The 10849-nt window shown below is 47.6% G+C and overlaps 1 protein-coding gene across 1 annotated transcript; it reads right to left on the bottom strand.

Moving 5' to 3' along the window:
• Positions 1-9547: 9547 nt before the first annotated feature.
• Positions 9548-10507, bottom strand: LOC309546926 (uncharacterized protein; the record flags this gene model as incomplete). The annotated part of the gene is made up of 1 exon (XM_082246648.1): positions 9548-10507. One exon carries the CDS (start codon positions 10505-10507, stop codon positions 9548-9550), a length of 960 nt encoding a protein of 319 aa, XP_082102774.1.
• Between the last annotated feature and the right edge of the window lie 342 nt (positions 10508-10849).

Raw genomic sequence — 10849 nt, 5'->3', positions numbered from 1 at the left:
AACAGGGACATATTTTTTCCCAAAGCTGGTTTAGTAACTTTAACCAAAATGCACACTTGCACATGAAAGCTATACCCTAACTGTATTTCATCAGTAGGTGGCAGTATTGTTACAGAAATGTATCTATTATACCTGTTTAGCAAGTTTCTATGCATATATTTTAATTAGTAAAACAAATACGGTTAATTTGAACCTACAAAATGTATGATTTAATTCAAACTATTAAATGGGGTCATGTGACTATGTCTTAATACAAGTATATCTCACTTTTATTTAATTACTTTAACTAGTGGAACATTCATGAGGAAAGCTTTGTGATGCATACTAAACCAGTGAAAATAATGACCTAAATTGTAGTGTGTATAATATTCATAAACAAGCATAATGAAGGCAGGGGATCAGTGGTGGCACTTTAAAGCACTGGCTCTAAACACCAAATCTACAGAAATAATCATCTAAATAATGTGTGGTTGGTATTTATAAAGCTATTTGTGTGGGAGGTATCTTCAAAGACTTCTACAAGTCCAGACCTCACTCATACCAGAAGTTTTAATAGGCAGGTTGGCAAAATGGGGCAAAGGAATATATTTTACGTGTAGACAGACAAAGAGTTGTTACTTCAGTTGGCAGACTCCAAAATATATACCTCAATACCAAATGACTCAGCAGCTCAATACAAACGTATCATTGACTCTCTTATTTAAAAATGCTCATTTGCATGGTTGCATTACATGCAATGAATTGAAGTTTTTGACCTCTGGCTTTTCCTACTGTCCTAAAAAATATACACTTTCAAAAATCCATAAGTATACCTTTGGGCTAGCAGGGCAACCAACTATTTCTAGGGTTGGGTAGAGTTTGCTCCAAGATATTTTGTGATTCGGCACTGAGTGAGTTTAACAGAGAATTGCGCGGTCCAAACGAAATTGACGTCCTTTTTTTCCCACAAATAGAGCTTTCTTTTGGTGGTATTTGAATACCTGTGCGATTTTTATTTTTTGCGCTATAAACAAAAAAAGAGCGCAAATTTTGAAAAAATACCAATATTTTTCACATTTTTTTATATGAAATTCTCAAAAAAAAAAATGTAAAAATAAAAGTTTTTTAACATTTTAGGCCAATTTGTTTTCTGCTACATATTTTTGGTAAAAAAAATCGCAATAAGCGTATTTTGATTGGTTTGCGCAAAAGTTATAGCATTTACTAAATACGGGAAAGATTTATGTAATTTTTATTGTTTTTTTTTTTACTAGTAATGGCGGCGATCTGCGATTTTTTGAGGGACTGCGACATTGCGGTGGACAGATCGGACCCCTAACTGACATTTTTTACACTTTTGGGGGTACCAGTGACATTACTACAGTAATCAGTGCTATACATATGCACTGTTACTGTAAAAATTACACTAGCAGGGAAGGGGTTAACAGTATGGGTGATCAAGGGGTTAAATGTGTCCCTAGGGGCGTGATTCTAACTGTCAGGGGGCGTGGCTTGTGAAGTCATCACAGAATCATGCGATCCTATATAGTAGGATCACATAGCCTCTGTGATCACTTCAGGGAGAATGACAGACGGCTGTGTTTACATCAGCCGTCTGTCCTTCTCTCTCAGCTGCGTGAGTTCGCGAGTGGCCGACGGCCATCGGAACCGCCTGTCACACGCGCTGGCTCCCCGGCTGACGAGTGGGGCAGGAGCGTGCCGGCGGTGGCGCGCGCTTGCCCTCTAGAGTCTCCAGAGCGAGTGACGTAGTACTACCTCTGTTCGCCCAGGAGCGGCTGTCTGCTGCAGTAAGTAGTTAAGTGGTTAATAAAGCTTGGTTTTGATGATATTACACTGAGGAGACCTTTGGTTTTTCTGGGTATACGAAAGATTTGAAGAGACGCTGTCAACCACTCAGTGATGTTGTACCATTAACCACTTGCCGACTACCCGCCGTGTAACTGGCGGCAGGTCGGCAGGTTCCTGCCAATCGCCGTACCTGTACGGCGGTTCGCAGAAGAGATCCTGGGGGGCGAGAGCGCGCCAGCAGGAAGCCAAGCCATGGGGCTGGCAGCTGCGATTGCCCCTGGGCACCCACGTTCGCTCCCCGAACTTCAGAACGGCAGTCTACTGTTGTAAACACAGCAGACCGTTGTTCTCTCCGGAATCAATGCAGAGCTCCTGTGTTCCTCCCATTTAGGAACACAGGTCTCTGTATTGATTTTACAAGCCCCTCCAACACACAGTTAGAAAACACCACCTAGATTTACACTTAACCCTTTGATCGCCCCTGGGTTAACCCCTTCCCTGCCATTGTCATTATTACAGTAACCATGCATATTTTTAGCACTGATTACTGTAGTAATGTCACTGGTCCCCCCAAAAGTATCAAAAATGTCAGTTAGGGGTCCGATCTGTCTCCCGCAATGTTGCAGTCTTGCTAAAAATCACAGGTCGCTGCCATTACTAGAAAAAAAAATGACATAAATCTTTCCTCTAGTTTGTAGACGCCCAATCCAATCAAAATACACTTATTGGGATTTTTTTTTTTACCAAAAATATGTAGCAGAATACAAATTGGCCTAAAATGATGAAAAATTTGATTGTTAAATTTTTTTTGGGAATGTTCTATAGCAGAATGTGAAAAATATTTGTTTTTTTTTTTGTTTTTTTCAGAATTGTCACTCTTTTTTTGTTTATAGCACAAAAAATAAAAATCGCACACATGGTCAAATACCCTCAAAATGTATTTGGGTACAGTGTCGCAGAACCGCGCAATTGTCTGTTAAAGTAACGCAGTGCCAAATCGCAAAAAATGGCCTGGTCATTAAGGGGGGGAAATCTTCCGGTCAAGAAGTGGTTAGGCTTATAGCCTTCTGCCTGTATGACTCATTTCTATCGGCAGTAGAGTCTACGATTTCTGGTAAGCGCTCCTGACTTCCCTTTATGGTGATGGTCACATTTGCAGTGATATTCTTCTATCTCTGGACACAGAACGCCCCTTGGTTTTGGGTATGGACTTTAATTTTGATTTCAACACTATTTAAACATAATTCAAGGACTTAGCACTTCTATTGTATGTATATATATATATATATATATATATATATATATATATATATATATATAATGGAAAATTGTTACCAATACTTACCGTAATTTTCCTTTCCTGGCTCTGCGTCATGCCATCATACTACGGGTCAACTCCGCCCCTCTGACCCCCATAGGACATCCCTGAAATAGCATAAAAGGCAGGCAGTACCTGGTGGAGGTGTTCTGTATGAGCTTGTGACGGACCAGGGAGGGTTTGTGCTGGCATGACGCAGAGCCAGGAAAGGAAAATTAGGGTAAGTATTGGTAACAATTTTCCATTTTCCTGGCTCTGCGTCATGCCATCATACTACGGGACTTTACTAGCCAAAACACAAGGTGGGAAGAATAAATTACAAACACCAGGTACTGCTGCAAGAAAAAAATTTTAATATCTTGATAAAGCAGAAGACAATACTGAAGCTCTCATCTGAGCATACTGGGATGACATCACATCCAGCTTATAGTGTTTTATGCAGGTATTAGATCTCCAACCTGCTGCTTTACAGACCATGTCTGCCGATACTTTGGACCAATCTGCCCAGGAGGATGACACCGCTCTTGTGGAATGTGTTCGGATCTCCTGAGGAGGGGGGAGGCCTTCCAGGGAGTAAGCTGTTTGGATTGCTTTAACTATCCCTGTCAAGAGGACTCTTGGAGGGGCCGGCGTACCCATCCTGGGACCCTTTGGGAATACAAAAAAAGAGCGTCTGTTTTCCGCAATGAGACCGTTCTGGGCAGCTATGTCTGTGGGAGAGACTTCATATCCAGATCATACCATCTAGGCTCCTCCAAGGCTGATTGAGAAGGTGAAAAGGCCGGGAGAACAGATTCCCAATTAAAATGAAATTCCGACGAGACTTTAGGAAGGGACTTCGGAGAAGGTCGTAACACCACGCTGTCCTGAAGGAAGGTGCAGAACGGCTCTTTGTAGGAGAAGGCCACAGTGTCTGAGACTCGTCTGGCTGAGACCAAAACTGTCAAAAAAAACGTCTTTAATGTCAGGTACCATAAAGGACTGTCTAAATCTGGGGGAAAAAAAGGGGCTTTTTAGCAACCCCGTTAATACTAACGGTAAATCCCACTTTGGAAAGAAAAGGACGAATAGGCGGGTATATCTTGATTGCTGCACGGAGGAATCCAACTACTAGAGACTCCTTTGACCATGAGGTATTGGTAAGGGCCGAAAGTGCTGAAATTTGTACTTTAAGCATGTTGAAGCTTAGTCCTGAGGTCGAGGCCGTACTGCAGAAAATCCGATATATTCGCCACTGAGGGGAAACGGAAAGAAAATCCCTGTTGGACTGAGAAAGCCTCGAACCCCGGCCACAATCTATAATAAGTGGCCTTAGTAGATTATTTCCTGGATGACAGAATGGTGGACATTACTGAGTCAGAGAGATTCAGGTTCTGGAGCTTGCTCCTTTCAAATTCCATGCAGTCAAGGCCAGATGGGCTGATTTGGGGGGAGTGTGGCCGTTGCAGATGAGAAGGTCCCTGACCTGAGGGAGCCTTATTGGAGGACACGCTGCCAGACGGCCAAGAAGGGGAAACCATGGCCTCCTCGGCCAGAATGGAGCTATCACAATAGCGGGTACTCCCTCCTCCATGATCTTCACCAATGATTTTCAGGATCAGAGTAAATTGGTGTTAATAGGTAGACCTGCTTGAAGCCCCACTTCTGATAGAGAGCATTCTGGGCCAGAGCTTACGGGCAAAATAAGTGGGGAAAAAACTTGACAGTTGAAATGTGTTGCCATTAAGTCTTTCTCGGGAACTCCCCATTCTGTGAAAATTCGACAAATATTTTGGATTTAGCATCCATCCTTTGTAGTTGACGAAGTTCCTGCTCAACTGGTCTGCTAGGGTATTCTGAGGGCCCGGGAGACACGATGCTGAACAGTCCAGCAAGTGGGCTTCAGCCAAGGAGAAGACCTCCGCAGTTACCTGGAGAAGTTGCAGACTTCTTGTCCCCCCTTGTTTCACAATGTACGATACTGCCGTCGTATTGTCCATGAGAAGTCTGACTCTCCTGCCTTGGATTACGGGCCGAAGCGTCTTCAGCGCCTCCCTGGCCGCTGTTAGTTCTAGGAGATTCGAGGAACATGGCAAACTCTGGTCCCACACTCCCTGCAATTTCAGTTGTAGGCAATGTGCCTCCCAACTCTGGAGACTGGCATCCGAAGTAATTGTGCTCCAGTCTCCAGGGCTGACGGGCCCGCCCAGGGAGAGGTTGCTCCTCTTGGTCTACCACAGAAGGTTGTTGGAAACTAAGCGAGGAACCTGGAACCTCTGGCTGAGAGAACTGCAGCGCCACTGGCTTAGAAGGCAGAACTGAAACCTTCTCCTGTGCCACTGTGCCCAAGGCACTGCTGGGATACAGGCCGTCAGGAGAGCTAAAAAAAAACTCATCCCCAGACGAACCGTGATTTCCTTTGAGGACCTAATCCCCTTTGTTTCCGCACAGACTCGATTGATCTCCTCTCTTCACAGGAAAATCTTGTATTGGACTGTACTGAAACCCCTGCCCAGGTAGGTTAGGCATTGGTACGAACAAGTTGGCTCTTCTGCACATTCACCATCCACCCAAATTCTGATAGGGTCTGTAACGGAGCTCCAATACCCAGCCTAGGTATCTCCGCTGTATAATCCTTGGAGCTGAGGAAGTACTAAAATATCCAAGGCAAAACCCCCCCCAGTAACTGGACAACACACAGCTCTGGAAGTCAAACTAGACTAAGTTTGTTTATTGAAAAGACAAGGGATCTACAATCTAGGAAAACCCCTCCCTCTTCGAGCCATCCCACACACACAGCTGAACATCCCATAATAACCTTACTCACAGGAACAATAGAACAATAGACTGCAGGTATTTAACAATAACAAACCCCCACCCATCTCCTGAGGGACACTGCTCCCTCACTCTTTCAACAAAAAAACACACTCTCAGTGTCCATTCCGCTACACTCCTCCCCCTTGACCACAAGCCGGCATACACAGTCTGATCCATAATGGATCGGCTTGGGGATGTCCGGGGAGTACTCACAGATCATTTTTCCAGTTCAGTTTGTCGCTATAACCCGTCAGCATTGCCATTCTGTTTTCCCGGGCGGTAGTGAATAGTAAAGTCATACGGTTGTAACGCCAAACTCCAGCGCAACAATCGGGCATTGTCCCCTGCCACTCGGTTTAGCCATACCAACGGGTTGTGATCTGTGAGTAGGGTGAACAGTTGTCCATACAAGTAGGGCTGAAGCTTCTTTAGGGCCCACACCATAGCCAGGCATTCTTTTTCTATGGCGGCGTAGCTCACTTCCCTGGGGAGAAGCTTCCTGCTCAAGTAAGCTACAGGGTGTTCTCCGCCATCTTCTCCGACCTGGCTCAATACCGCGCCCAATCCAAACATTGACGCATCTGTGTGAACAAGGAATCGTTTAGATGGATTGGGAGCCGCTAGTACAGGACTATTAACAAGGGCCTGTTTGAGCTGTTGGAATGCCTGTTCACACTCTGGGGCCCATACTACTTGGCGGGGTAGGTTCTTTCTAGTCAGGTCAGTGAGGGGTTTTGCCAGGGTGCTGTAGTTCGGGACGAATTTGCGGTAGTAGCCAGCCATCCCTAGGAGTGCTAAAACCTGGGTTTTGGTACGGGGGGTTGGCCACTTGGCCACTGCCTCAACTTTGGCGGGTTCAGGCATTTGTTTCCCACACCCCACCCGGTGTCCCAAGTACTGCACTTCCGCCATACCAATATGACATTTGCTTGGTTTGAGGGTTAGACCGGCCTCTCTGATCCGGTCTATCACCGCTCCTATGTGTCGCAGATGCTCCTCCCAAGTCTCACTAAAAATCGCGATATCATCCAAGTATGCACATGCATAATCTTGGAAGCCATCAAGCAGCTGATCCACCATCCGTTGGAACGTGGCTGGGGCGTTTTTCATCCCGAATGGCATGACCTTGAATTGGAACAACCCAAAGGGGGTGACAAAGGCCGACTTGGGAATGGCATCTGGGGCTAGGGGGATTTGCCAATATCCCTTACATAGATCGATGGTCGTGAGGTATCGACCTCTGGCTATTCGATCTAAGAGCTCGTCTATCCTGGGCATGGGGTAAGCATCTGATACTGTTTTGTCATAGAGTCTCCGGTAGTCAAAACAGAAGCGGGTAGTTCCATCCCTCTTTGGTACCAAGACCACCGGAGAAGCCCAAGGACTATCTGAGGGTTCTATGACTCCGAGACGGAGCATCTCTTGTATCTCCCGTCTCATGTGTTCTTTGACAGCCTCAGGTATTCTGTAGGGAGTCTGTCTGAGGGGTGGCTGTTCCAAAGTGTCTACTCGGTGCATCACTAGTGGAGTGTATCCAGGTACATTTGAGAATGTTGCTCCCTTAGTGGTTAGCAATTGCCGTGCCTGGATGCGTTCTTGGGGGTTTAACCTTACCCCCAGCTGAACCTCATCTAAGGTGCCAATCATATCATCCTCCCCCAGAAGGTCTGGTAAGGAAAGATTCTCAAACTCGTCGAAGGCGGGTGCACAGATTGCAGCCACATCCTCCGTTCTCTCATAGTAGGGTTTGAGCATGTTCACGTGGAGCATGCGTCTCCCCCCACTCCCAGAGCAAGGACCAATCACGTAAGTGGTGTCGCACCTCTTCTCCACTACTTGGTATGGGCCCTGCCAGGCGGCCTGTAGCTTGTCGTGGCGAACAGGTTTTAAAATCAAAACCTTTTGGCCAGTCTGAAAGCTACGTCCTCTGGCGCCTCTGTCATACCATTGGCGCTGGCGAGTCTGCGCCGCCTGGAGGTTAGTACGCACATTCTGAGTCAGTTCCTCGAAGCGGTCACAAAACTCCAACACATAGGGTATAACAGGGGTACCATCCTCACCTACTGCTCCTTCCCAGTGTTCCCGGATTAAATCAAGGGGTCCCCTTACTCTCCGTCCGAACAGTAGTTCAAAGGGGGAGAATCCTGTAGATTCCTGTGGCACCTCCCTGTAAGTAAATAGCAGGTGCGGCAGGAATCTCTCCCAGTCCCGACTCGTGGCTGTGAAAGTTCGGAGCATTTGTTTCAATGTACCATTGAACCTTTCACATAGACCATTTGTCTGGGGGTGGTAGGAAGAACTAATGATTGGCTTGATGCCACACAGTCTCCAAAGCTGTTGGGTGGCTTCCGCAGTGAACTGAGTGCCCCGATCCAAAACTATCTCCCTGGGAAAGCCCATCCGGGAGAAGACCCGCATCAGCGCCTCAGCCACTGTCTCCGCGTGTATATTTGTTAGAGCCACAGCCTCCGGATAGCGGGTTGTATAGTCCACTATTGTGAGGATGTTCCTTTTGCCGGACGGGCTGGGTTTGGCAAGGGGTCCTACAATATCTACCGCTACCTGTCCGAATGGCTCCTCTATGATGGGTAGGGGTTGTAATTTGGCCTTGTGGCGATCCCCCCGTTTCCCTACCCGTTGACAGGTGTCACACGTTTGACAGTACTGTCTCACATCTTTGGAGATGCCAGGCCAAAAGAAGGTGTGGGTAAGCCGGTATCTAGTGCGGCTGACCCCTAAGTGGCCCGACAGGGGGATATCATGGGCTATCTGCATTAATTCTCTCCTGTATTTCTGGGGGACCACTAATTGTCGGGTGGGGACTGGTAGGGACCCCGCTGCGACCCTCTCTGAGTCGCGGTACAATAACCCCTGGTGCCAGGAATATTTCTCTCCCTCTAATCCTGCCTGTGACTGGGCTACTTTATCCCTATAGACCTGTAACGTGGGGTCACTAAGGGTTTCCTGCCCAAATGCTGTGGGAGTATCCCAGGGAATGAGGTAACACTTTGGGGAAATAGTCTTACCGGGCCCTCAGAGGGCGTGCTGTTTTCCGTGGTGTGGGCCTGGGACCGGGTGGTAACCGGGTATGCCTCGTTGGTGACCTGGGCTGGTACAAAAGATGAAGTCAACTGGCCGAGATCATTCCCCAGCAGGACATCAGCGGGCAGTTCCTGGATCAACCCCACATGAATTAATCCGGATCCAGCACCCCAGTTCAGGTGTACTCTTGCCGTGGGTAGCCTGTGTATTGCTCCCCCTGCAACCTGTACGGCTACGGAACCCCCGGTGCGGTCGGCATCTGGAACCAGGTGACGTTTGACCAGTGTGAGGGTGGCGCCAGAATCTCGTAGACCTTTAGCAGTCTTTCCGTTCAGCTGTACTGACTGGCGATGGTGTTGCCTGTTGTCGGTAGCAGCCTGTACAGGGTCAGCCTCATGTAGGATACTCCAGTGTTCTTCCAATTCTTCAGCTCTGAGGTTGTCTGGGGCAGCCTCAGCTTGATAACAATGAGCGGCAGCCCGTGCTGGAGGAGGTGGCCCTGGTCGGATTCCACGCTGCTTGTTCCCGGTTCTTTGCGCAGTCTCTCTGATAGTGGCCAAATTTCTTGCACAAATGGCACTGCACTCCGTTGCGCCCGGGGTATCAATTTGCCGGAGGGTTAGGGATTAGTCCTGGTCGTTGTGGTGCTGGCAACCCTGGGTTATTGTTCAGTGGTCTGGGGTTTGGTCTGAAGCTACTCCGTGATTGCCTGCGGGCATCTTGATATTCATCGGCCTGCCTGGCCGCTTCAGGGAGAGTGGTAGGTTTGCGGTCCCTTACCCACTCCTGTACCTCTGGATTTAGTCCGTTATAGAATTGTTCCAGTAAAATCAGCTGGGTGATCGCTTCTGCTGTGGTTACCTGACTGGCTTGTAGCCAGGCTTGGGCTGCCCTCTGCATATGGCAAGCCCATTCGGTGTGGGAGTCCTTCTCCTGTTTCTTGGTTTCCCTGAAGCGTCTCCTGTATGCTTCTGGGGTGATGGCATATCTTGCCAAAATCACTTCCTTTACCCGGCTATAGCTTGAGATTTCCTCCTCTGGCACGGCTCTGTAGGCTTCTGCTGCACGGCCTGACAGTTTACCAGCTAGGATCCGTACCCAGTCTGTCAGTGGTACTTGGTACAGCCTGCATTGCCGTTCAAAATCTTGCAGGAAGCCATCAATCTCTTCCTCTGCTTCCACAAACTTTTTAAAGGCATCATGTGGTACCTTTAATCTTGTCTCTGGTGCCTGTGTAGTAGTTGGCCGACTCTCCAAGGCACGCTGCTCTGCCAGCCGCAGTTGGTTCTCCCGATCCTCTCTTGCTGTGATGAAGGCATCCACTTGGGCTAACGTTGCCTGTACCAGCTCTGTTGAGGGGTTTTCTCCATAAAACGCTAGCCTGCGTTTCACTTCTTTGTCAAATTCTGTATCTATGGCTTCTGTAGCCATACTGCGTGCCTGATCCTCCTCGGTCAGCTCTGCAATCAGCGTGGCTTTGGTTTTATTGCTGGCTATCTTCCCTCTCGCTTCCAGCAAATCCTTTAACGTGGCTCGTTTTAATCCAGCATAGTTCGTCTCCATTCACACTTCCATTCGTGTAACCGAATTTGTACAAACTGCTTCCTCCTGCTGCAAGGCTTGTATCCCACCGCTTGCCACCAAATGTAACGGAGCTCCAATACCCAGCCTAGGTATCTCCGCTGTATAATCCTTGGAGCTGAGGAAGTACTAAAATATCCAAGGCAAAACCCCCCCAGTAACTGGACAACACACAGCTCTGGAAGTCAAACTAGACTAAGTTTGTTTATTGAAAAGACAAGGGATCTACAATCTAGGAAAACCCCTCCCTCTTCGAGCCATCCCACACACACAGCTGAACATCCCATAATAACCTTACTCACAGGAACAATAGAATAGACTGCA

This window comes from Pelophylax lessonae, assembly GCF_965119305.1.
Source record: "Pelophylax lessonae genome assembly, chromosome: 1".
NCBI lineage: Eukaryota > Metazoa > Chordata > Amphibia > Anura > Ranidae > Pelophylax > Pelophylax lessonae.
Note: the sequence above shows the minus strand (reverse complement) of the source record. Positions and strands in the feature narration are given on the sequence as shown.